This window comes from Syngnathoides biaculeatus, chromosome 20 (genome assembly GCF_019802595.1).
Source record: "Syngnathoides biaculeatus isolate LvHL_M chromosome 20, ASM1980259v1, whole genome shotgun sequence".
NCBI lineage: Eukaryota > Metazoa > Chordata > Actinopteri > Syngnathiformes > Syngnathidae > Syngnathoides > Syngnathoides biaculeatus.
Window position 1 is genome coordinate 2568548 of NC_084659.1, and position 27951 is coordinate 2596498.

General features: G+C 42.9%; 1 protein-coding gene and 1 long non-coding RNA gene across 8 annotated transcripts in view; one reads left to right on the top strand and one right to left on the bottom strand.

Moving 5' to 3' along the window:
- Positions 1–2757: 2757 nt before the first annotated feature.
- LOC133493631 (zinc finger protein 239-like) lies at positions 2758–27717 on the bottom strand. 7 transcript variants are annotated; one of them, XM_061807225.1, is made up of 4 exons: positions 27214–27289; positions 26113–26275; positions 15977–16203; positions 2758–4488 (listed from the first exon to the last, which is right to left on the bottom strand). In XM_061807225.1, exons 1-4 carry the CDS (start codon positions 27215–27217, stop codon positions 3455–3457), a joined length of 1428 nt encoding a protein of 475 aa, XP_061663209.1. In that variant the 5' UTR covers positions 27218–27289; the 3' UTR covers positions 2758–3454. The 7 variants fall into 7 exon arrangements, 6 of the variants coding, with proteins under 6 accessions (XP_061663209.1, XP_061663210.1, XP_061663212.1 ...); XM_061807226.1 differs by lacking the exon at positions 27214–27289 and adding an exon at positions 22011–22197 and having other exon boundaries at positions 26113–26245; XM_061807228.1 differs by lacking the exons at positions 15977–16203; positions 27214–27289 and adding an exon at positions 27335–27717 and having other exon boundaries at positions 2763–4488.
- The window catches only part of LOC133493658 (uncharacterized), a 38003-nt gene continuing 36670 nt past the window's right edge, over positions 26619–27951 (top strand). The window contains exon 1 of the long non-coding RNA XR_009793089.1: positions 26619–26706. This is a non-coding gene — a long non-coding RNA (uncharacterized LOC133493658). The remainder of the gene's footprint in view (positions 26707–27951) is intronic.

A 27951-nucleotide genomic window follows, 5' to 3' on the forward strand; every position in this document is an offset into this window, starting at 1 on the left:
GTACCGGGTGGCACTGACTGGCAGAGACAAATTCCTTGTGTGTTGCCATTAAATCTGATTCTGAAAACTGATTTATGATTGTGGAAGGCATCACTGATTTTACTGACCGCCTGAACCTGACTGATTTATTTCCATCAGCGTCTTTTTTACTTTTCATCCAAACCCAAATGTCACCCTGTGTTGTCTTCCACAATGTCATCAAATCTCCTCCAGATTTTGGACAACTGTCTCCCTTTCCACACTGCTGTTGTGTCCATATGGCTAACATTTGGAATGACTGAATGGTCATATCGGAAAAATCCTACTGTTGCGTCCCTTGAGACATACAACAGGACCGCCAAAAATCAAGACAACTTGCTGACAAGGGTGTTGTCCACTCTTTGCCCAAAGTTGCCTGGGATAGGCTCCAGCCCTCCTGTTACCCTTGTGTGGATAAGCAGCTTGGAAAGTGGATGGAAAGGATGTATGTCTGTTTGTCACCATACGTCATAGGAGAAAGAATAACCCGCCCCCAACCCCCAAAAAAAACAATCACTAAAAATGTTAAACAAGGACAAAAGGCATCCAGGAGAACGAAGCCATCAAGTCTTCATGAGGACACTTGGAAATAGAAGAATCATCTTTTTTATGAACATGAGACACACCAAGATTAGAGTTACATTGTTCCATATTGGCGAATAAGCAACAGATGTCAAAAACTAAAAATAAACTTTGATAATTGTCATATTTACTTTTTGACTGCATAGCACTCTGAGCAAAAGGGCACGCATGAGTGCCAGAGCCTCTCTCAGATAGTGTCAGGCAGGGTACATGCTGAACTGTTTGCCAGTGAATTACAGCTTGGGTAATGAACAACTGTGAGTTTTTCTGGCACTTATTACACCACTGGTCATGTCCTACAGTGTTTCTGTGTCGGCTCTTTAAATAAATTGCAACCAGTCAAAATTAAAACTCAAGATCTGAGGGTACTGAGTTATGGCAGTTCTGCTCGCGTTGTTGTGATTGCACCTCACGTCGTACTGATGATAGGTTTTGGCAAATGTTTTTGTTGTTGTTGTTATTTTATCTCTGGTCATGTTCAGTGATCTTTGGATTTTTAGGCCTTTGAATGATTTGCAACCAGGCAGTGGTTCACAAGACCCAAAGCTCAGATAATAGCTCAAATAGCTCAGTTGGAAGAGCATAAGACTAAAGATCTAAAGGTCCCTGGTTTCAGCACGTAATACAGAGCTGTGTGCTTTTCTGGCAATTATTAAACTTCTGGTTGTGTCCTGTTTATGTATAGGTTTTTCCAAAGAGTTGCAACCAGGCAACTGTGAGGAGTGACGGCAGATCTCCTTGTGTTGTTATTCTTGCCCCTCATATATAAATGAGTTGCAACCAGGCAATGTTTTCTAAGGAACCAAGCTGAAATGGGTCAGTTGGGAGAGCGTTAGACTGAAGATTAAAAGATCCCTGGTTCCAGAGCATACTACAAAGCTGTACGTTTTTCTGGCACTTATTACAGAACAGCCCATGTCCTATGGTGTTTCTCTATATGCGCTTTTAATGAGTTGCAACCAGTCAAATTTGAGACAGAATATCTGAGGGTCCTGACTTATGGCAAATCTGCTCCTGTTGTTATGATTCCACCTAATACGCTGCCCTGTGATGGAAAATTTTTGAAAAGTTTCCTTTTGTTGTTATTTACTCTCTCGTCGTGTCCAATGATTTGGCTTTTGAGGCCCTTTGAATGAGTTGCAACCAGGCAATGGTGCCTAAGACAGAAAGCTGGAAAAGCTAAGTTGGGAGAGTATTAGACTGAAGATCTAAAGGTCCCTGGTTTCAGCATGGCTTTTTAGGTCAGTTAAAAGAATTGCAACCAGGCAATGTTTTCTCGGGAACGAAGCTGAAATGGCTCACTTGGGAGAGCGTTAGACTGAAGATTAAAAGGTCGCTGGTTTCAGGATGGACTACACAGCTGTACGGTTTTCAGGCACTAATTAAACCACTGGTTGTGTCCTACGGTCTTTATGGAGGTTTTGCAGCTGCGTCACAAAACCACATGACTTTTTGTTTGCAACGTCATATTGGTAGGCAAGCTTTGGAAGACAGATGCTTGTTGTCTTATCACAGTGAAGAAGTTTTCAAAATGATCTGGTTTCTCAGTGTAATACAGACTGTAATATAATAATGGTTATAATAATAATGGAAGTGGGCGTCATAATAGACAGGATAAAAGAACAGAAAAGTTACAATGATTTCCTACGGACCCACAAAAAATAGATGTGGATTGCTGCCATAAGACGGGATGGTTGGCAGCCTTCCAGGACCACCATGTTTGCAGTGATTACTTGATAGAAAGTACATCGAGACAAGATCTAGTAAAGGAAAGATAAGACAGTGATCATAAATTTATTAAAATAAATCTACATCCTGTACGGTAGATCTGTATTGGTGTAAATGACTGCATGCTTATCACATGATCATAATGTGTGGCCTACTGTGTAGCACACAGTAGCTCAACCAGTATTTTTAATAATAATTTTCAGATATAGATCTATATAGGTTTCTCCATATTTCAAGTAGCCCCTACTAAACGTGATCAGATCTTAACCAATAGTTTTAAACATGGCGTATATTGTGTTCTTTGAAGTTGCAGAAAAAAATTGACGACACATTATATTCCAACGCCGTTCAAACATGTCAGCTCACCCCAGAAAAGAAAGTCCAAGCAAGTGCTCCAAAAGTCTCACAGGCGAGAGCTTTCTTAGAAAAACGATTAGGTGAGAACAACATAACGGGGTTGTTATAAACATAAACATAGTTAGGTTAAAACATAAACAAAGTTTGCTTTTTCACAAATTTGGCCAAAACCAGTAGCCCATCAAATTTTGTTTATTTGTAAACATATAAACCACATAATCATATATCGCACATAATGCACAGAATTATTAGAATATGCATAACAAGACTAAAATATTGACAGTTTTATGTATCAGATTACAGAAGCAGCTGCGACATTTTTGATTCTATAATCTTCGTCCACAGGGAACACAGAAGAACAAAATGAAACAGAGAGTGAACTTACTGATAGTCCTTCATTTGACACATGTAGTTGTGAATCTACCACACAAAGTGACATGAATATGAATGAGCTTGATAGCATGCACAGAGAATGTTAGTCCCTGAGCAATGAAAATGTTCGAATGAAACATTTGTTTCAAATTTCACTGTATTTCACTGGATAAAGAAGCCTTGAAGGGTGATAAGACAGTTACTATACTTGCTATGTGTGTACAGTCACATCTGTACCGTCATCAAACCAACCGAAATGTAGTAGTTGTAGTTGTCAAGTGTAATCCCCTCACCTTCAAAATTAAAACTTTTCAGAAAATAAAAAAAAAGATACAAAGCAAGCTCGTACACAGAAGCATGTGGATTTTTATAAGTCAGTAACATAGTAACTACTTTATTAAATTTTCACATATGAATTAGAACCTCCTAGGTCACTGCTATTCTCACCACCACACTTGTGTGTCTGTGCCCGATATTCATAACTGAATCTTTGAACACAAACTGAACAGGAAAAAGGCTTCTCTCCGGTGTGGGTTCTCATGTGTCTTTGTAAGCTGCTCTTGATTGAGAATGTTCGGCTACAAATTGAGCACGAAAAAGGTTTCTCTCCAGTGTGGGTTCTTGTGTGTATTTTTAAACATCTATTCTGAGTGAATCTTTGACCACAAATTGAACAGGAAACTGGTTTCTCACCAGTGTGGGTTCTTGTATGTCTTTTTAAGGTTCCTTTCAGAGAGAATCTTTGACCACAAACTAAGCAGGAAAAAGGTTTTTCACCAGTGTGGGTTCTTGTGTGTATTTTTAAATATCCCTTCTGAGTGAAACTTTGACCACAAACCGAGCAGGAAAAAGGTTTTTCACCAGTGTGGATTCTTCTGTGTATTTTTAAATATCCTTTCTGAGTGAATCTTTGACCACAAATTGAGCAGGAAAAAGGTTTTTCACCAGTGTGGGTTCTGGTGTGTATTTTTAAATATCTCTTCTGAGTGAATCTTTGACCACAATCTGAGCAGGAAAAAGGCTTCTCACCTGTGTGTATTTTCACGTGTCGTTTCAAACTGCTCATAGAAGCAAAAGCTTTCCTACACTGAGAACATTTCCAGCATTTCTTGGAAGTGCGACATGTCATATCACCTTCCAACTCTTCATAACTATCAACATGACTGTCTGTTTGTAATCTTCTACTGTTGCACTCTCCATCACTGGAGTTATTTCTTCTTGGAGCCTCCGCCCCTCGTCTCTCCTCACCTTGACCATCTTCAGTCTTCAAATGGATACCAGTGGATGGACCATGGATGATTTCCTCCTGCTCTTCCTCTTTCAAGTGTAAAAACTCTTCCTCTTTGATGTGTTGAACCTCTTCATCCTCCTCTTCCTCTTTGATGTGACAGGACACTGACTGCTCCCACACTTTAAGATTTTCACTGATTTCTGCAAGACAAATGACAAAACAAAGGAGTCAGACCTAATGTGTTTGCATTAGCGTGCAAATCGCAGTGGGGACAGGGCCCTCTACATTCACACTCGAAATCAGCTGACTAAAGAAATTAACATCGCAAAAAGAGACAATGCAGTTTAGCTGGAAAAACATCTTGGTGCTAATGACTCCAAATCAGTTTGGCACAATCTACAATCACTCACTAACTGCAAGCGACGTTCACCCCCGGTAGAAAACAATAGCGGGCTAGCAGACGACCTAAATACCTTTTACTGCAGATTTTAAATAGATGCTTCCACACTACGCAACTTCCATTCCACCTTCCTCTCCACCGTTTAACATCCATAAAAGGGACGTTAGACAGATCTTCAAACAACAAAAGATCACACAAACCGCCGGGCCCAGACCTTGTGTCTCCATCCTGCCTCAAGTCTGCACAGACCAACTTGCTCTTGTCTTCACAAAAATCTTCAACAGGTCTCTAGAACTGTGTGAAGTATCAGCCTGGTCCCCCAAAAAATCAGCAGTCTCAGGTCTTAATGACTACACGCCTGTTGCCTTGACATCTGTAGTCATGAAATCTTTTGAACGCCTTGTGCTGCATCACCTCAAGAGAGACACAGGTCCTTGTCAACATGTGTCTGCACTTCATCCTTGAACATCTTGACAGCGAGGTTACCTATACAAGGATCCTGTTTGTGGAGTTCAGCTCTGCGTTTAACACAGTGGTTCCCAAAGTGGGGTCTACGGACCCCCACGAAAAACGACACGATGTCTGAGACATAGTAATAATAAAAAAAAATTCTGTCTCGCTATGTCTCACATCCTATCTATCCTATTTTGAGCCCAGCCCAGATGAGTGATTCAGGCAGCGCCACGCCCCAGTAATACAGTGCCGATAGCTTACATTACATTATTTGCGAAAGCTGAGGTTGGGGGTCTGGGAGCTTTATGAACGACTCACTCGGGGTCCGGGCCCAGGTTGACTTTGGGAGCCACTGGTTTAACATCATCATCACTGAACTCCTCTCCTCCAAACTTCTCCAGCTCAGCGTCTCGCCTGCCATCTCCCGGTGGATCTACAACTTCCTGACTGGAAGGACACAGCAGGTGAGACTGGGAGACTCCACTATCAGCATCGGGGCACCCCAAGGTTGTGGTCCTCTCCCCTCTGCTCTTCTCTCTCTACACGAACAACTGCACCTCGTGCCATGTGACTGTCAAACTCCTGAAGTTTGCAGATGACACCACGGTCATCGGCCTGATCAAAGCCGGCGACGAGTCTGCGTATCGACAGGAAGTGGCGAGACTGGAGCTTTGGTGTGGTCAACACAACCTGGCGTTGAACACTAAAGACTGTGGAGATGATCGTGGACTTCAGGAGGCATCTTTCACCACAGCTGTCCCTGAAGCTGTCCAACTGTCTCGTGTCAACCATCGAAACCTTCAAGTTCTTGGGAATTACAGTCTCGGAGGACCTGAAGTGGGGGATGAACATCAACTCCATTCTCAAAAAAGCCCAGCAAAGGATGCACTTCTTGTGGCTTTTGAGGAAGCACGGCCTGTCACAAGAGTTCCTGAGGCAATTTTACCCAGTGGTTATCCAGTCAGTACTGTGTACCTCCATCACAATCTGGTTTGGGGCCGCCACAAAAAATGACAAAGTCAGACTGCAACGGACAACCCAAACCACTGAATGGACTGTCGGCACCAGGCTACCCACTATCAAGGACTTGCACAGAACACGAACTAGATCCAGAACAGGCAGAATCCTCTCGGACCCTCCACATCCTGGCCACCAGCTCTTCCAGCTCCTTCTGTCGGGAAAGCGCTACAGATCAATGAAAGTCAAAAGTAGCAGGCAGTGGAAATGGAAATAAAAACATCTTTCAATGAGGAGGAGCACCGGCTCGACGCTGAGCCCCTCCCGGATGATCAAGCTTCTCACCCTATCTCTAAGGGAGAGCCGGACATCCAGCGGAGGAGACTCATTTCGGCCGCTTGTACTTGGGATCTTATCCTTTCAGTCACAACCCACAGATCGTGCCCATGGGTGTTGGTAGGAACGTAGATCGAATGGTAAATTGAGAGCGTCGCCTTTCTACTTAGCTCCCTCTTGACTACAACGGACTGATACAATCTTCACATTACTGCAGACGCTGCACCGATCAGTCTGTCAATCTCCTGCTCGATTCTTCCCTCACTTGTGAACAAGACTCCAAGATACTTGAACGTCTCAACTTGGGGCAGGATCTCATCCCCGACCCGGAAAGGGCACGCCATCCTTTTCCAATTGAGGACTATGGGTTTCAGATTTGGAGGTGCTGATTCTCATCCCAGCCGCTCCCCACTCAGCTGCGAACCACTCCAGTGAGCATAGGAGAGCACGGCTTGATGACGCCAAAAGAACCAAATCATCTGCAAACAGCAGAGATGCGATGCTGAGGCCACCAAACCGGACACACTCTACACCTCGACTGTGGCTATATATTCTGCCCCAAAAAACTCAAGACTATCGGTGACAAAGGGCAACCTTGGAGGAGTCCAACGCTCACCGGAAACGAGTCTGACTTATTGCCGGCAATGCAAACAAAACTCTGACGCCAGTTGTACAGGAACCGAAGAGTATCAGGGGATACGGTACCCCATACTCCCGAAACCCCCCACAGGACTCCCCGTGTGACACGGTCAAATGCCTTCTCCAAGTCCACAAAACACATGTAGACTGGTTGGGCGAACTGCCATGCACTCTCGAGGAGCTGCTGATGGTGTAGAGCTGGTCCACTGTTCCACGGCCAGGACGAAAACCACATTGCTCGTTCTGATTCTGAGATTTGACTTCCCAACGGACTCTCCTCTCCAGTACCCCTGAGTAGACCTTACCAGGGAGGCTGACGAGTTGGAACACACCCTCCGATCACCCTTCTTAAACAGGGGGACCACCACCCCAGTCTGCCAATCCAGAGGCACTGTCCCCGATGTCCATGCGATGTTGCGGAGGCGTGTCAACCAGGACAGCCCCATAACATCCAGATCCTTTATAAACTCCAGACAAATCTCATCCACCCCTGGGGCCCTGCCACCAAAGAGCTTTTTAACCACCTTGGTGACCTCAACCCCAGAGATAGAAGAGCCTGCCTCAGAGAACACAGACTCAGATTTTGAGGAGGTCTTTAAACTATTCTCCCCGCCGGCTCACAACATCCCATCATTATCCATGGCCTCGACGAACTGCTCCCACGCGCCAGGTTTTTGCCTGACTGACCACTGAAGCTGCATTCCGCTTGCCCAGCCAGGACCTATCAGCTCCCTCAGAAGTCCCACAGGCTAAAAATGCCCAATAGGACTCCTTCTTCAGTTTGGCAGCATCCTTCACTGTTGTTGTCCACCAACGTGTTCGGGGGTTTCTGCCACAACAGGCACCGACCACCTTATGGCCACAGCTCCAGTCAGCTGCCTCAGCAATGGAGGTGCTGAACATCATCCACTCAGACTCAATGTCCCCCACCTCCCCAGGCACATGAGCAAAGTTCTTTCCGAGGTGGGAGTTGAAATTCTTTCTGACAGGGGACTCTGCCAGCCAATCCCAGCAGACCCTCACAAAATGTTTGGACCTGCCACGTTGGACTGGCATCTTCGCCCACCATCGGAGCCAACTCACCACCAGGTGATCAGTTGACAGCTCTGCCCGTCTCTTCACCCGAGTGTCCAAGACATGCGGTCGCAAGTCCAATGACACGACCACAAAGTCGATCATCGAACTGTGACCTTGGGTGTCCTGGTGCCAGGTGCAAATGTGGACACAATTATGCCTGAACACAGTGTTCATTATGGACAATTCATGATGAGCACACAAGTCCAGTAACAGAACACCATTCAGGTACAATCACGACAAATTATCTTGTGTTTTTTTGTACACAACTTGAATCAGAATCATGTTTATTTGTTAGGTATCTCAAGAGCACATGAGAAATTTGTCTGTAGTACAGTGTTCCCCTGTTATTCGTGGGATTTACATTTCTTACACAACCGTGAATAATGGGTGCAGTATTAATAATATACACTGGTTACATGCATGCATGCCAACTTGTTTTAGCGTGTATGTAAGCTACAATATGATTGCGCTAATGAGGCAGTTAGGATTCTTTTTTTTTTTTTGTACAATTTTATTGTCTCTTAACCAGACTTTACATGAAAAACATTTTAAAAATAAAACACTTTTTACATTCCATTCTTTTATAGTAAGTTTCTTTCGGCTTGTCTGGTTAGGGATCACCACAGTGTGACATCATATTTGTTTGGCACAGTTTTTACACCGGATGTCCTTCCTGAAGAAACCCCTCTCAGATGAGTGGAGACTCCAGTGGAATACAAACCAATGCCCCCTGGTTTACCAAACCAATGCTCTAAACACTGCGCTATGGGGCCTCACATTCCACTTGTTTAATTTTATTTAACTAAGGGAATAAATACAGTACTAAACTAAATTTCTACTGTGCAGGAACGTAACGATCACTTACTAAGTGAAACTCATCCCACACTTCCAAACAGCACGATCCAGGATCCTGCCAGGTTGGCCAGCGACAGTCGCAGATGTTCTCTTCTTTGCTCTTTCCTCTCCCGTATTGTCAGGCCACCGCTGCCGAGACCATCTCCGGGTGAGGCCCAGATAACTCTTTATGGCTGTGTTGTGGCTTGCCGCGTGCAGCCTTGATAGAGGTTGCAGCCATCTGAAGCACAGCCACGGGGCGGGGTCTGTCTGTACCTCCTTACCAGCAAGTTTTTGGAGGTCCAGATGGCGTCTTTGATGGCGGCAATGGTGAGTCAGTGCATCTCGAACTCCTCCTCTATAAACCTGACTGGCTCAGCCCGTAGAGGATAAATTCCTTGTTTAGGACCCCCCCTTGCTGGTAAGTCCGGGAATTGCAAGTGGCCAGCTGTCACCCTGATAAGGAATGTATTACTATGTTAGTTATCATGATAAAAGTATCATCATTACTACTATAGTTGCTGTTAGGATTGTTTTATCATGCGTTTGTTTCTGTTAGTCTTAGTCAGAATTGTCCTCTTTGTGAGCTGCGTGCGTGTCTTGAAGTGTGACCCAGTGACAACTGGGAGGCGATGCCCCCTGCCGTCCTCAAGCTGATACTCCTGAACACTGGAAAGCGATGTCTCCATCCCAACCTCAGCATTTTTCCCTTATGATCTTAAGCAGATACTCCTCAACACTGGGAGGAGATAACGCCCTTCTACCGCAAGAGGATACCCCCAAATGGCATAAACATGTCTTTAAACAATGCCATGCTTTTTCTCTTGTGGGTTTATCAGGACACTCTTGCAGCCTTGAAGAAACATGTACCTTAGTGTTCACGTGCTGTTGGTGTAGCCATCTGTTGTCAGCATTTTCACTGTGTAACCATGTAACCCTTTGACCTGAGAAAGCAATAAAAAAGAGCAGACAGGGACTACCACTTTGGCAGTCTGAGGAAGCACACTCACACAGTGTGTCCTCCATCTGTCCATCGCGAGAAAGACAATCTTGGATGGTTTGAGTTAGCTCTCTACAGTCCTCAGGCTTGTCTTAGCTGTTTTTCTAAGAACATCTCTGACATTCTAAAACTTGGTCCTTTGAGCCGGATGACAACGTTTTCTTTTCGGCGGGTCATCGACGACGACTGAAATTGGTGCACTGTCCAAGTCTCCAGGAGACGTGGAAAGTCCTCCTTTCCACGAGGCCAGCCCTCGGACATCCTCCGCCGGGAGAACACAAACGTCATCCTATGAATTGCATGTGTCTCAACCAACGGAGATTGTCACAGGTCAGTGTTTGCATTACACTTGGAAAAATAGCACTGAATATATAGTCGAAAGACTAGTATATTTCCTATTTTTCACGGGTCAGTGTTTGCATAACACTTGGAAAAGTAGTACAGAATATCTAGTCGAAAGACTAGTATATTTCCTATTTTTCAAAGGTCAGTGTTTTTATAACACTTGGAAAAGTAGTGCAGAATATCTAGTCGAAAGACTAGTATATTTCCTATTTTTCACAGGTCAGTGTTTTTATAACACTTGGGAAGAATAGTTCCGAATATCTAGTCAAAAGACTAGTATATTTCCTATTTTTCAAAGGTCAGTGTTTTTATAACACTTGGAAAAGTAGTGCAGAATATCTAGTCGAAAGACTAGTATATTTCCTATTTTTCACAGGTCAGTGTTTTTATAACACTTGGGAAGAATAGTTCCGAATATCTAGTCGAAAGACTAGTATATTTCCTATTTTTCAAAGGTCAGTGTTTGACACTTGGAAAAGTAGAACACTTTTAGTTTCAGGACACAGAAATTGATCAGCCTGTGAGAGTGAATGTGTACAGAGTGAATGTCCAAAGTTTGAGAAATCTAAAACTGACTGAGGGTCGTGAGTAAAAACACCCAGGTGTTACCCGCTCCGAATTGGGACTTGAAGCTTGGTATTCAACCCGAAGTCAGGCACTTTGAATTTTTCTCAACACTGAGGAACCATATCTAGACGCTTATAAGAAATAAGACCGTCAGAAATGGCGTTAATGTCGACCAAAAATTCCAACTGTCCACTTTCCGACGTTGAAGTAAAGGAAAAATGTTGTTTAGCTGAAATTGATTATAAGGGAACAACAAAATTCAGAAAAAGTATGGATTTTCTGGAAATGTAGACAACTGAAGAATTGGACAAACTTCTCAGTAAATTATTTAATAAAGACAGGCAGAAGAGAAAAGACAATACCCAGGGTAAATAGTGGTCTTATTGTAGGGCCCTCCTTGATAGGGCCAGAGAAATTCAAAGTCGTAAAACTGAAAAAAAAAAAAAAAAAAAAGAAAATGGACGACGACTCAACCATAACCGCACAATCTGGCAATATGATATCAAAGACACCCAAGCAAAAATTATATCAGTCTTTGCCATCATATTCTCAGGTGACAGGTAAACTGACTGACAAGCAAGTAGAACAGAATAAACCATGTGAGACAAATTGTAACATTACCCCTTATCAAACACGAACTAAGGGATCAGTGGGCCAGTGTAGACATTCCCTTAATTTGAATGCCCCACTAGTCCCAGACTAGAGTCATCACCCCCACTTAAATGATCAAGTTCAGGCCTACCCTATGGTAGAAATGCCTGTCCAGGGTGATGATTCTATCTTTGTGTACAGACCATGGACCCCAACCGAATACAGAGACATTGCGAGATCACTCCCAAATCCAAATGACGACTCGGATGCATTCGTTAATGAAATGACAGACATGGTTCACAGCCACCGCCTGAATGCGGGGGAATTTTTTAAACCACTGGCATTAACAAGAGGGTCAAAATATGGCGCTATAGTCCAACAGTTTAATCCAAGACGAAATGACGGACAGTTCATTCCTTATGAAGAACTGGCTCGTCAGGATGGCGGACATTTACGCCGAATCATGGAAACATGTGCTAATGCGTTCAAAAAAGTGCTGATCCAAAGGAAATTGTGAAATGCACCCAGAAACAAGAGGAGTCTGTAGATGATTTCTTTCACAGACTCCGCACCATTTTCAAAGTGTACAGCGGAATTCCAGAAGATCAAAGGGAATTATTTAACTCCCATTTAAAACAACACTTTCTAAATCAAGTTCGATCAGAAATTTGTAATTACGTGAAGAAGCATAATTTGAATTGGCCGACTTGCCCAATGGAGGAAATCCTAAATTATGCAAGAAATTATGAACGTGTCGAGCAAAAAAAGAAAAAAGCAGAGCATCCTGTAGTAAACATTAACTATACAGGAAAGCTTCATGACACAAAAGGGGGACCACATGACGGGAGTAACAAAAAACCTCCATTTGACGTCTCCAAATTATCACCCAAAAAGCAAACGTGGTTTAGAGAAGGCAAGTGTCTTAACGGCAAAGACCGTCATCGTGCTCACTATTGTAAAGCCAAGGCCGAGCCTTGTCGACGCCGTGTTGACGATTCATCTGATGATGAATGACTAGGCCAGGACTCCAGAGGGGCTGCGGACGGCAGATTGGTGACCCACCCTCTGAACTCCTCCGATAGCGACAATGATGAAAATGTTGAGCAAGACAAACACATGTTCGTCCTCGAAAATTATTCAGTGCGTCATCAGACTGAGCCCATGATGAAACCAGAATTAACTTTACTAGTTCAGGGAAAAACAACTGTTTTCCTAGTTGATACGGACGCTGATGTGACCGTTTTAGGAAAATGGGATCCCGCGACAGTTAAACCGAGCCGAAAAAAGGTTTACATGCGCGGAGCTCATGGTTTAGTTCAACCCTTAGTTTTGTCCCATCCTATCGAGTTGCAGAGTCCCGATGACCCAAATAAAAAGGTGAATGTGGAAGGAGTTCTACAGCCACGGTGCCCACTCAATTTATTAGGTCGCGCGGCATTGACACAATTAGAGATTATCATCGCAATTAATAAACAGGGGCGAATGCAAGCAAACATCCAAATTCAAGAAAATGGGGCACATTATTATTGGTCGCTGGATTTGCCTGAAGAGGAATGTGGCGTTGAAAATTTACTGAAAGTAGCTCACGGGAAGGTCCAACCGTGAGGCGACATGCAGTACTGAAATAATTTACATGTCACCATTAGGTACAAAGAATCCTCGGGCCCTGATCCAGACTACACCAAATTGTTTTTGGAATTGGCTGAACAAGAAGTGCAGGTCAATTACATTTATTGGAAAGGAAGGTGGTGTTTTGTGACTATCAAGACTCACCGCGGAAGTGAAAGCGCTGCTCCCTCCCGGGCAGCATCCACACATTTCACTTGTGAAGCCAAAACAATGTGACTGGAGGGACACAAACAATTTTGCCAGAACAATTCCACACGAAATTTGGGTCCCATCACAAAACTTCGACGACGTTGAAGAAACAGAATCAGGATGGTTCAGATTGCGCGTTCGATGGAATTTTGATACATTTGCACGAGTCCACTACAGCTGATTAGCCGAAGTTTATGTGCTCACCCCTGTTGAGGAAGAAGCCATTTGTCATCTCCCATCCGGGCTGTGGAGCACTGGACCCGGTGATGTTGGACTCATGACAAACACACCACCAGTAATTATACAGGGAAAAACGGAACATCGTCCGATAATTCGACAATACCCGCTGAAAAAAGGCATCCAACCCCGAAAGTTACCGAATTAAAAAAAGGCAGGAATTTTACGCGCGTGCCCAGACTCGCCTTGTAATAGGCCTATATTTCCAGTCCGAAAAGAACACAGCAACAAATGGAGATTAATTCAAGATTTACGTGCAGTAAACCAAGGAGTACAATCGCGTGCGCCATATGTTCCTAATCCACACACTCTTTTGAACTCATTACAACCGGGAACTAGGTGGTTTTCGGTGGTGGACCTGTGTAATGCCTTTTGGAGTATCCCTGTCCACCCTGACAGCCAATACTGGTTCACGTTTACGTTCAAAGGTGAGAAATTAACGTTCACAAGGTTATCCCAGGGATTTTGTGACTCCCCAACAATTTTCTCAGAAGCAATCACAAGGTGTTTGGCCTCATTTAATGGCACACACAAAAGCCAAATTTTGGCATATGTGGATGACATTTTAGTGGCCTCAAACACACAAGAGCAATGCAAAATCGATTATTACATTAGCGTTACTGCAATATTTGTATGACACGGGAAACAAAGTTTCAAAAGACACAATGCAATTATGGAAACAAGAAGTAACGTATCTAGGACACATTTTGACTGAACGAGGACGCATTGTCGGTGACAAACATAAACAAGCCGTCGCCAAGGCTCCAAAACCTGTAACAAAAAAGCACGTCATTTTTGGGTCTTTGCAATTATTATCGCGCCTGGATTGCAAATTACTCAGAAATCACGTGACCATTGCTGAACATAATTTGTGATAAGCCAATGACATTACAAGACAAAATTGCATGGACGCCAGAAGCTGACAAAGCTTTTGATCTTGTCAAAAGAGAACTCATTGACTCAGCTGTGCTCGCACTACTAAATTATGACAGGTCTTTTGAGCAGACAGTGACTGCAAAAAACGGGTTCATGACCTCAGTGTTGCTGCAGAAACACAGAGGGAAAATGAGACCAGTTGCATACTATTCGCAACAATTGGATTCCGTAGCACGAGCCACTCCAATATGGCTGGGGTTCAGTTCATGTGTTTTGTCGACAACGGTCAAATCGGGGCTTATTACCACAATAGGTAAAGAGGTTGCTCAGAAGGCACTTCACCAGCAGTTACTGGACGCAGTACAACCGCCGGACAAAGTAGCCATTTGTAAATGTGAAGCTCAATTAGCAGGAAGTGACCCAATTACAATTGGTAACAGACTAATTGATCAAGCAGCCAAGGCTGCAGCCCAGGGATTCCCCATGGTTGACATAGCACTGGTGAAAGAGGTAACAAAAACACACGCAGTAAATCAACATGACATTTTGATTTCACGTCAGAAAAAAGCACCACTCACTGACGCACACATTGGGAGAACAAAGGTGTGAAAATTGACAAGGATGGGGTTAGCAAATTGGCCGATGAAAAACCCTGGCTGCCAAAATCATTGTTTGGATGGGCAGCAAGATTGACACATGGATTGAGTCATGTGTCAACAGGGGGGATGGTGGCATTGACACAACAGTATTATCACACACATGGGTTTTTACACTTCTCAAAACAATGCAAACAATGTGTTATCTGTTTAAAAAATAATGCACAAGGGTATTTAAGACCACGAAGAGGAACATTTCCTCTCCCTCCAGACCCATTTCACACAATCCATATGGATTACATTGAGTTCAACAAAGCATTAGGGATGCAATATTGTTTGGTGATAATTGATGTGTTCTCCAAATGGGTTGAGTTGTTTCCAACAGTGCATGCTGATGCAAAGACGGTTGTAAAAGCACTGTGTAATCATATTATTCCAACGTTTGGCATTCCAAGTCTGATTCGAAGTGACAATGGCACACATTTTGTGAATGATGCTGTGACAAAAGTTGGACAGCTGCTGAAAATCGACTGAAAGCGTCATTGCGTGTATCATCCAAAAACTGCTGGACTGAACTGTCAAAGCTAGACTCATAAAGACAATAAAGGAAACAAAAAGACAATGGCCTGACTGTGTTTCAATCGTTGCAATGGCAATAAGGATAGTGCCAGCTGAAGGAAAAACATTATCCCCATTTGAAATTCTATATGCCCGCCCCTACAGACTTCCAGACTTCCAGACCTCGACTCGTCAGAATAACCAGCAACGGGCACATCGAGCCCAGTCCACATAAAAAACATGTTTGACCGGAAAGAGATGCATAAACAGTTGCCAGTGTGTTCTGCTCCACAGACAAATCACGTCCGCGTGGGAGATCAAGTCTTCCTCAAAGTGCTGAGACGACCTCGCTGGGACAGTGAACGCTGGGACGGCCCCCACCAGGTGATAGCAGTGACACCTACGGCTATAAAGGTCCAGGGACGTGACGGCTGTATCCACCAGTCGTAGTCCAAGCTCCTCCGATTCCCTGCTGACGGGCCGAGCGACGCCAGTCCCTCGGGGGAGGATCTCCACGACGTACACACCAGTGTACCGACGAAAGACCACAGTTGGAGAGAGGGTTTTCCGTGGCAAACACACCCCTCTCTGGAAGATGGAGAAGACCACCGGCCAGAGGCTGACCGCAGTCCTGTCAACCAAAAATGCTGTTTACTTTCTTGCAGGGCTGTGCCTGATGGCAGGTGGTGCACAACTTCGCAGCAAGGAAAGCACCATCACGGAACAGTTGCCCAGCCGTAGACTTTTGTCTACGTCCATCCTGTGAAACCTACGGCTGCTGATGGACAGAACAGGGACGATGATTAATGTAATATAATTAATGTTCCCTTTCTCAAAAACTTTCCATCACCATCCCGCTGGACCAATTGCAGTCCCGCCAGACAAGGTTCAGCAAGATCTCAGCGGTTCCTGACTATTCGGGTGCAGATTTAGAAGAGCAATACACTGAAGTAACTAAAATGATTCAGTGGCAAGATTATTGGTTTTATCTAATGAGTGCCCATGATGCAAATGATAAAAAATGAAGTGTCCTGGTTAAATTATATCACTTCTGTTGATGGTGAATATTGGTCAAATCTACATAGGAATGAGGGAGCGTCAAATTGGCACGGCAAAATATCTATCAAAGTGACAAGGTCTAATGTACCCACCATATCATTTGTATTACAGCCAACGTTGTCCCTACCAAATAAAGACAGAGAGAACTGTACAATGCTCACGCTATGGGCATGGTACGGAGGAGGCGGCCATCCGCGTGTCCCAATTAAATTGTGCTATAATTGGCAGCCACCCATCCATAGTGGCCAGTCACAGCAAGAACATCTAAACACTGTTATCACCTCGCTGCGAGAAAAAATAAGAGAAAATGCACGTGGTGTTAAAACTCACTTTAAAGGAGAAGACATTGAAACTCTGTTAAGAGAAGACACAGGTGTTGGGATCAATGGTAACCTCTTCCTCGAAAAAGTAGTGGCAGTAGCTAAGTCGTTAAAGGAAGATTGTGTTGTGTGTATGAAACCACGTGCCGCTTTGCAGATTGCAGTTCCATCTGAGTGTGTTCTGAATATGACCCCGGGGTCTGCCAGGCACCTCTTTTTGTTTAGCATACTCGACTCATTTTCCTATTGTGCAAGGAGAGACCAGACCGATGTTGTTTCAACCTCCAACCTCTGAGAACTTCACGTGCTTTAAACGCGATAAGTGTGGACAGACTAAGTGTACTGATCATGGTAACATCAAGTTCACTATGTGCGGCACCATCGAGACTTTTCCAAAAAAATCTCACCAGGTTTGTTTGTTCGGCGGTCTCAGTTGTGGTGGTATTGTGGAGGAGGAACTAAATTGTCTTCATATTGGTCAGGAACTTGTGTGTATGTTACTGGAGTCCAGCAAACAACTTCTTTTGTTGTGAACGATGATGTGTTAACACTTAACAGTACACTCAGGACGAAAAGAGATTTGAGTAATGCTAATTTAAAGCCTCCAATTACACAGAACACCCCAGTTTATTTTGATGCAATTGGCCAACCTCGGAACATTCCTGACAAAGATAAATTGTTGGATGAAACGAAAGCAGCATTCACACAGCTGTCTTTCACAAGTTATCTTTTTCCTATAAGCACATATAAGCACACTGAACTAATGAATTATCTGAATCATAAAGTTAACACGTTAACAAATTTCACAGAAGCATTGTCACACATACAGCTTCACAATTGCATGCCATTTAAATTGTGGCTTTGCAGAATAGGCAGGCACGAGACATGATATAGGCGGAAAAAGGAGGGGTTTGTCGTATGATTGAATCTGGTGAGTGTTGTACCTTTATCCCTCTACACACATTGTCTAGTGGTTCATTAACTGAAACCCTTACACTACTCAGGGCTTATAGGGAGAAAACTCAAGAGTGTGGAAGGTGTCGAACCAGACGCCTTTTTGCAATGGCTACAGAATACGTTTGGAAATTGGGAAAGCATAGCTGTTGGTATAGCCGCAATTATCATTTGTATTTTATTATTGTCTTGTTTTTGTATCGTTTGTGGTATTCCCTTTTGCAAAGTCAGTACTGCGAAAGTCATGGATATTGTTGAGATGAAAATAGCTGCTCAAATTACTGTAGCTATGTCTGAATATCAACTAGTGTGCATGGACTCTGATAATGATGATGATGATTCTACTGTTATGTAAACTTTTTTTGACGACTTCACAGAAAAGCAATGCAGTTGTGAATGTTTGATGTTTCCAGGTTTACCTTGTATATACGTATAGTTAGTCAAATACAACTTTAGTCTTTTGCCTCAACTTTCGCTCTTGCTTGGGAAAGGGTTTCTACCCTTTTTTCCCTGGTGGGTTGTTTTGAGTAGTTTTCTTCCCACTCAAGCAACAGCTTTTGATAATGTTTGATGATGCATTTTATTTTCATTGTGATAAACTGGGGGGAAATGATAAGGAATGTATTACTATGTTAGTTATCATGATAAAAGTATATCATTACTACTATAGTTGCTGTTGGGATTGTTTTATCATGCATTTGTTTCTGTTAGTCTTCGTCTGAATTGTTCTCTTTGTGAGCTGTCTGCGTGTTTTGAAGTGTGACCCAGTGACACCTGAAAGGCGATGCCCCCCTGGCGACCTCAAGCTGATGCCCCTGAACACTGGGAAGCGATGTCTCCATCCTGGCCTCAGCATGTTTCCCTTCTGATCTCAAGAAGATACTCCTCAACACCGGGAGGAGATAACCCCTTCTATCGCAGGAGGATACCCCCAAACGCCATAAACATGTCTTTAAACTAGGCCTTGTGGGTTTATCAGGACACTCTTGCAGCCTTGAAGAAACATGTACCTTAGTGTTTGTGTGTTGTTGGTGTAGCCATCTGTGTCAGCATTTTACCTGTGTAACCATGTAACCCTTTGGCCTGAGAATGCAATAAAAAAGAGCAGACAGGGACTACCACTTTGGCAGTCGTCTGAGGTAGTGCACTCTCACAGTGTGTCCTCCGTCTGTTCCGTGAACGAAAAGACAATCTTGGTTGGTTTGAGTTCACTCTCTACAGTCCTCAGGCTTGTCTTAGCTGTTTTTCTAGGAACATCTCCGACACAGCCACAGGTCTACAGTACCACTGCACTCTCAGAAAATATGGCTCACCGACTAAGGGGCGCCACAACCTACATGTTGAGTGTGCTGACATCCCTCGGGGGTGCATAATGGCCTGACTGGGAGGACGTCATGGGCAGCCAACCATGAAAGATCTCAAAGTCTGTTTGGGAGTGCAGGATGGTTTACATTGCACCAAACTGTTGTGAACTTGCCGAGTGCGAGCCCGCACACTGGGATCACTGTATCTCGTTCCTGCACAGCAGAAATAAGAGCACAGTGATTTTTTTTAAAACTTGACAGCTTTCATGTTCGTCCTCAGCTGTCACCTGCTCCTGTTTGGTTCCTGCTTTGCTAATAGGACCCCCCTCGTGGACGTCCGTCTGAGTCACCATCAGACAGACTGGGGTGGCGGTTTGTGCCTCCTCCGGGCTGCCCTACTGCCCACCCCTGGTGGGGTTTTTGTTTTGTCATGTCTGGGATCCGCGCTTTAGGAGAGGGCTCTGTCAGGGGCATGACCAGGCCACTGCCCTGGGCGCAGCTGCCTCGGGCAGCAGCTCCACACCTGCACTGTATTGACACTAATTAGGCCAGGCATATACAGTGAAGAATATATCATGGAGGGGTCTGGAATTTTCATCGTAGGTATATGTCCACTGTGAAAGAGATAATCTAAAAAGAAAATCCAGAAATCACAATGTATGATTTTGTAACGATTTATTTATGTGATACAGCTGCAAATAAGTATTTGAACACCTGAGAAAACCAATGTTAATATTTCATACAGTAGCCTTTGTTTGCAACTACAGAGGTCAAACGTTTCCTGTAGTTGTTCACCATGTTTGCACACACTGCAGGAGGGATTTTGGGCCACCCCTCCACCCAGATCTTCTCTCGATCAGACAGGTTTGTGGCATGTCACTGAGAAACAAAAATTTTCTATTGGGTTTAGGTCTGGAGACTGGGTAGGCCATGCCAGAAACTTGATATGCTTCTTACAGAGCCACTCCTTGGTTTTCCTGGCTGTGTGCTTCAGGTCATTGTCATGTTGAAAGACCCAGCCACAACACATCTAGAATGCTCTGACTAAGGGAAAGCGGTTGTTCCCCAAATTCTCACAATACATGGCCGCGGTCATCCTCTCCTTAATAGAGTGTAGTCATCCTGTCCCATGTGCAGAAAAACACCCCCAAAGCATGATGCTACCACCCCCATGCTTCACAGTAGCGATGGTGTTCTTGGGATGGAACTCATCATTCGTCTTTCTCCAAACATGGTTAGTGGATTTATGACAAAAAAAGTTCACTTTTGGTCTCATTCTCTCTTGCTTCTCATACAGAGTAGACGTTTTTTCCTCTGCTCTTACTCTGCTTGCTTTGCCTCTGTTGACACTTTTTTTTTCGTGCTGATAAGCTTGTTTTCTTCTAAAATATTTTTTTAGAAACAGCGACTCCTGGATACTTTTAAATCTATGGCATTGTATTTTTCTTTTTTGTGAATAATCAGTTGTTTCATCATTATGTGAGAGTGGTCTGCTAATTAGCACAAGCCTGGTGTGAGCAACAAGACCAGCCGTCAAGTTGCCTCCCTTCTCTACTGAGGACTATCATGGACTACTGCAGACAGTGTCAATTCTGGAATCCAAAATCTGCTGTCTTAAAGTCTATGTGGATGTAAATGGACAGTCGGGAAATGAAACCATTCTACAGATGTCTCAAAATGGTGAGCAGAGGTGTGCTAACAGACAGTCACCTACCTCAACATCGAGGACTGAAGTGAACTGTGGAAAGGATAACGGGCATCCCAGCAGTTTTCCCTGGAATTTACTGGGAGCAAAGCCCAAACATATGGGACATTTACAAAAGAAGACACAACAGCACCAGGAGATTACCGAAGAATCTGGCTGGCCTGCGCTGCGGGCCGCCTCAACACCAAGTGAGCGGCCATGGACAGTCGTTGCAGCAAGAAATTTGTCTGTGGTACAGTGTTCCCCTGTTATTCGTGGGATTTACAGTGCAAAATATTGATGTCAGACTTACAAATAGATTTGAGGCACTCTTACAAGACCCAGGCCAAGAATGCTCATCCTCCAACACCACTGAAAGGTATGAAATTAAATCATCCAAGAAAAATTTGGGACCCCAAACATCAATAGTTGGTGATGGAGCCATCAAGGATGTGAAACGCTTTTGCAGTGAGAAGAACACCAAAGTACTGTGTTTTCTTAATGACACGGTGTCTGTTATCTCTCAAAAAATCTTAAGAGGTCACTGATCAGCACTCAACTGTGATATCTGTCATTATAAACGAAGAGGCCCTGGATGTTCTCAAGCAGCAATCAGGGGTACTGAAGCGAGATTTCATAGCTCTCCTAACAAAAGTGGAAGGGATGGATGCTGAGGTTTTCATAAGCGGACCTCTCCCACTTGTACGATCTGGAGATGAACGTTTCTCGAGGCTCCGTCAATTGAATAGGTGGTTAGGCAAGGTGTGCACTGCACTATCCGTGAGTTTCATTGACAATTTCTGCCTTTTTTGGGAGCATAAAAATGTTTACAAAGCAGACGGTTTCTGTCTAGATAGACAAAGGGTTAAGTTTTTAGCTGGCAACATTTTCTACTGTGTGTGTCATTCACCACCCTGTAAAGAAAATGTTCACAAAAACCAAAGACAAAAGGATCCAGTTGTTCCCAAACAATCGGAGGAACAAGAGATAAGCAGAGACAAGGTGCACACAGATTCATTTGCGTCATCCAAACAATCTGATGAGCAAATGACAAATGGAATGTGCCGGCACTTTAAATCTCCCACACCTCTTCCTGCCCCATTGGAGCCATCCATACCTCAGAATCTCCCCTCTGACTAGAACAACCATTCGCAATCCACAGTAGATGTTAGCTCCCCCTCTCCCAGCCTGAATGCAATGTTGGGTCTGATGGATATGATGAAGACTGTTGTCAACGACGGAGTCCAGCCCATAATCACGCTGTCAGGTCAACTAACAGGAAGAGCACCTGTCCTCCTCCAGACCTGCAGGGGGCAGAGAAACCTCATCACACAACTCTTTAAACTTCCTGTCAGAGGCTAGGGCCAGCCATATTGCTCACAGACAGCAAGTGAGCTTGTGTAGAACAAAGAAAGCATACCAGCAAAAGGAATAAATCACTAACAAACAACTGAAGCAACGAAGAAGCAACTAAGAACCCAAAGACACTCCTCAGTTTACGGTCAGAGACGCAACTGGTAGGGAAAGGACTTGGGTGCTAATTGGTTAATTTGTTTCATTTCAGCTCCAAGCTCACAACTTCTTTGTGTTTGTCTAACTTCTGAAGTAAAGTATTCATGGAGACAAAGTGGGTGGTTTGTTTGGTTAATTCATTCAATTATGGTGCTTATTTACTTTTTACTAAATTACTTTTGAATACCTAAATGTATGTCATTAATTTACTTAAAATGTGATTGGTAAGGTTAAAGTAATGCTTTCATGACCTATTTATTGAAACTAAAAATAACGCAATGTGTTCAATGTTCTTCTTTGTTCAAGGTTTTCAACCTAATCAATCTCTAATCAACCCCCAACCACCTTAACCATCAATAAACTGTGAAAAGAGGAAGAGTTGAGTTGTTCATGTGTTTGAAGGCCAAGGCCCTTTTCAAGTTGGGGCAAAGAACTGAGGGAGTCAAAGACAACTTGACACATGCAGAGATCTTTCTCCCACCAACCCTCGCCTGAAACTATCGTCCACTAAAAAGCGAAAGGCCCCTTCTCCACCCATGAAGACTATCTTTAAATCTGACTGGTATTTACTGGGTCTTTTTGAGAATAACTCAGACGCCTATGGAGATCCGGCATTTTTCATCCCTGTATTATAAAGGACAGAAAGTTGGTTAAAAAGATATGGCACCAAAAAAGTAGGACTTCCAACTGAGTGAAGATAAAATATGAGTCTATCAAACCATTCTCTCCAGCCATCTCTGCGATACTAGCTCTTTTTAATTCACGTACTGCGAGCGCATTTACGTCAAAAGTCATCAACATCATGAGCCATGTCAAAGGAAATTCAGTTACACCAGGGGTGCTCATCGCGTCGATTCCGAGGCAGTGAGACAGCGTTTAAAAAAAAAAAAAAAAAAAAAAAAAGACAGACGATTACCCACCTCCTCGCTTGATTCAGGTGTGGCCAATACTTCGAGCGCATGCACATAAAGGCGCGTTCTAGCATGCCAGCCTCCTATTTACGGCAATCGCGGCGATGCGTGCCCCCCCCCCCCCACAACACATCACAATTGCCGACAGGAATGTTTCTTCCAATGTATCGCTAGCTTGTTGCCACGAACGCCGATTATGTTGAACTAAACTTTCACCATTTTCGGTTTTATTCCGGGTATAGACCGTTCATGTTTATTACTTGACAGGCCAGTGCATCTAACTTTTCTTCAGATAAAGTTGTCAGATCAAGAATTTGAAAAATTTTAAATGCTGTTTTATATCATGTTCTACTAATGTCAGTTAAAATGGAAAACGATCATTTCTGAGTTTGAATTTGTTTATTTTAGTTATATATCTTATTTATTTTTAATTTACAGTTATGTTATATTAATCCAGTACGTTATTTTAAGGTCTTGAGATTCCATCCCTAATAACTCCCGCAACTTTATCTGCGAGCATGACTGACCACACCCGTATATTTTTCAAATGTGAGTGACTGCTAATCTGACCACAAAACTTTCATGACTCATCTGTATCATCAAAATGGTCAATGGCAAACATGTGCCAGTTTAAGCAGGGGAACCTTTCCGTGCCATGCATGATTTCAAACCATAACGTCTTAGTGTATTACCAACCATACCACTATTCGAATTACCTTGGAAATGGTGGTCACAGCTCTTTTCAGGTCATTGACCAAGTCCTGTTGTGTAATCCTGGGGTGATTCCTCACCTTTCTAATGATCATTGAGACCCCACGAGGTGATATCTTCCACGGGGCTCCATTCCGAATGAGATTGACGATTTAGCTTCTTCCATTTTCTAATGATTGTTCCAACAGTGGACCTTTTTTCACCAAGCTGCTTGGCAATTTCTCCGTAGCACTTTCCATCCGTGTGGAGTTGTACAATTTTATCTCTGGTGTCTTTGGACAGCTCATTGGTCTTGCCCATGTTACAAGTTTGAGTCTTACTGATAGTATGGGGTGGACAGGTGTGCTAACGACCTCACACAGAACATCTGATTCAGGACAATACATGGAGTGGAGGTGCACTTTTAATGGCGGACTAACAGGTCTTGGAGGGTCAGAATTCTAGCTGATAGACAGGTGTTCAAATACTTATTCACAGCTGTATCACACAAATAGTTAAAAAAAAAAAAATCATACATTTCTGGATTTTTCTTCTCTCTCACAGTGGACACGCACCTACAATGAAAATTTCAGACCCAGTAATCTGTGCCAAATAGAACGAAATCCATAATTTTGTAGAACTTCATCACCCAGATAAAGCCGAATGTAGCAGAGCATTGCAAAATTTTAATGTTGTGATGAGCCACTTCAGAAAAGTGCTAAAAAGACAGCAGAAACAAGTGACACTAGATTCATTCTTTGTGAAAAGGTGGCGAGTCAGTTGATAGTTTTGCATTTCTCTCTGAACTTTAATAATGCTCTGTTCCATTAGCATTTCAGTTTTGTTTCAAAGATTTCGTTAACTCAATTTATGAGGTAATGTTTTTGGGTGTTACTTTTTGTAAAAATAAATAATTTTTATTTTATTTTTTTGCCCCTCATTATTGCTTGTTTAAAGTTATTCTGCACTTTTGTTAATAAAAAAAAAAAAGTTTACAAGGCTGGGGGCAGAGTCGCTGCAAATACGGCAATGCACTCCCAGCCTAGCCTACGCCACTACATTTAACCAAAAAATAAATATATATCTTAAATCATTTTATTATATAAAGTATTTAAACTATACATGTATTCCTACTATGAAGTTCATTATCAGGAAAAGCTAAAAAAAAAAATGCTTTAAAAAGCCCAAAAAAATTTCAGCTTGGAATGCATTATTTTTTTCCCCCATTCATTGTAAAGGGAAATATCGATTCGGTTTTCGAACAAATCACTTCTTGAACTGCCATTATTAACGGCTTGTGGTCAATACCGAGGCTGTATTGTACTGCAATAAAAATGTTACACAAGGTTGCACAAGGTTTAAAAAACATTTAACTAGACACTTGTACTGTTAAATGTTCGTCTCAAATATGCAAGTGCAAATACGTACTGTTGTCACAGTTTAAACATTTTACCCACATAAAAAATAAAACCTCCTCATTGCAAACGTAAAAAACTCAGCTATTTACACCGCCAGCGCCTACAGCTGAGGATTTTTGGAGTGAGGGATGTTTATTTCGTACTGCAATAAAAATTTTGTTTTATAAATGTTTAACTAGACACTTGTACTGTTGTAATTTTTGTATCCACTATGCAAAGTACAAACACTGTACTGTTGACAGTATATTAAATATTCTGGTACACACACACACACGCACACACACACACGCACACAAAACCCTCCTCATCTCAAAGCTACATCGCCAGGGCCTCCACCAGGAGTCTCTGAGTGATGAATGGTAGTTATAGTAAAATATAATAGTTTTTTATAATTTATTTTATACATTTATAATTCTGTACATTTATGAGGTTTTATAATTAAAGATTTAACTAAATGCATAATTTTGTCCCAAATATGCAAGGTACAAATACTGTTTTGATATTTTAAACGTTCTGGTAACCACAGGGTTGTTAATTGGGTGGTCGTAGCCACCACGTAGCCCCGAGCAGACCCACATAGTTCACATCGGATGTTAACAATGTTACATTATATGCATCATTAAACAGGGTTTGTAAATAAACACAGGAATGACACTAACATATACATTCATGCAACAAGTATACACACCTGCCCTGCGCAGCACTTTTTGAGGGTGCAAATCGAAGACTGTGTCCAGTAGTTGAAGTTGTGGCTTCTTTTCCTCTTTTGGGCCCCAAAGTTCTTCCACGTAATCTGCTGTGCTTTTTGCACACATTTTCACACCAAGACCACTTTGAGGCGATGAGAAAAGCTAATGCAAACCGAACATGTGAAACAATTAAATAAAAACTTAGACGGATTCATAATAGTTTAAAATATAGACGCTATTCTAACAAAACATTCAGAATCCTGATTAAGTCAATAACGTCTGAAGAGTATTATCGATGTGTATCTCTTTGTTGATGCGTATCTTTTGCTCACATTGCTTACACATGCCAAATCATCAGTTAACCTTACTGGAGAGACCGGGGCATGGGAATGTGCCCGTTATTACCAGATTGGTCATTATGATGAGGATAGTTTGTGGCGCTCTTATTTTATGATGCGGTTCTCTTTGTGATGCTCTTTATTTTCCTTTTATGCGTTTTGTGATGCAGACCCTGCTGAATATTGGGGGAATGCTGTAGCTCCTCTGTGGCTTTGCACTTCTGATCTGTCACTCATTTGTGCCCAGAATATTCTGTAAGTAAAAGCTTCGAAGAAACTGTTAATCATCTCCAGCCTGTATTTGGATAACCAACATTCTCACTACCCGAAACTAAACGAACACGCGGGGAGGAAAAAAAAGCGTCCTCCAACACGTCGCAAAACAATGATTCTTTGTGGTTTTTTTTTCTTTAAATCCAGTTTTTCCGAAACACTTCAGTATTTTATGAGACATTCTTTCTAGTTGGTGGCGGGAAGAAGACTTTACCTCACGTTTAATCTCTTTTAGCGAAGCAAGTTCACAAACGCGTCTATTTGTTCGCAAGCTAAATTGAGCTCGGCCGAAAAAAAAAATCAACGTGAACGAGACGACTCCAACCCGACACGAAGACAGCACGGATGATATAAGCCACAAAAATAGCGACCGGGTGGGGGGGGGGATTCTGCGTCGAAGATTCATAACATTTTGTCCAAATACCGGAAGATTTGCAAAAGAACAATTGTCTTCTCCCACATGGCGAGAAGTCAAGGGAAATGGATTACCCATTATCCTTTACGGCAGACTTAATTAAAGCGACAAGGTCCCCAAAACAAGGTTCAGAATTCTTATTCCGCGACAGGGACACGAGCTCGGGCTGTGCCAATAAAAACATCGAATCCTTACCACTGGACCACCAGGGACTTGACAAGTTACTCCCTAAACGGGTCACCTCTTCATCACAGCAGGGCAGGAATTAACCCCACCAGTCGCCTTTTTCGATGTTTCTATTTGACGTAGTGGGACAGTGAAAATTATACACATGGGTTTGCAGAAGGTTCCGATTTTTTTGTAGGGCCTGTGGAGCAATGGATAAAACGTCTCACTATAGACCCAAAGATTCTACGTTCAACTCCTGGCTAGCTCGGGTATGGTTTTCGCATGTGGTATCAAAGCCCATTCAGAATGATGTTTTAGGTATCTTCTTTTCCTTTCGGCTTGACCCGTTAGGCCAGTGAATCCCAACCTTTATTGAGCTAAGGCAAATAACTTAAATTTAAAAAAAAGTCACGCCACACCAACAAACAATAATATCACAAAATGTGGATACACAAGTTAATTATACACATTCTTCCATCTCATAGAAAAGCATCTATTTGTTCTGTCTATCTTTATACGCTGCTGCCATAGATAGATAACGAAAGAATTTTTTTGTTATTCTAAATAAATAATATTTTGACCAATTAAGGGAAATTTGATCTTTTCCCACGGCAAACCATTTGAGGTCTCATGGAACATTTGTG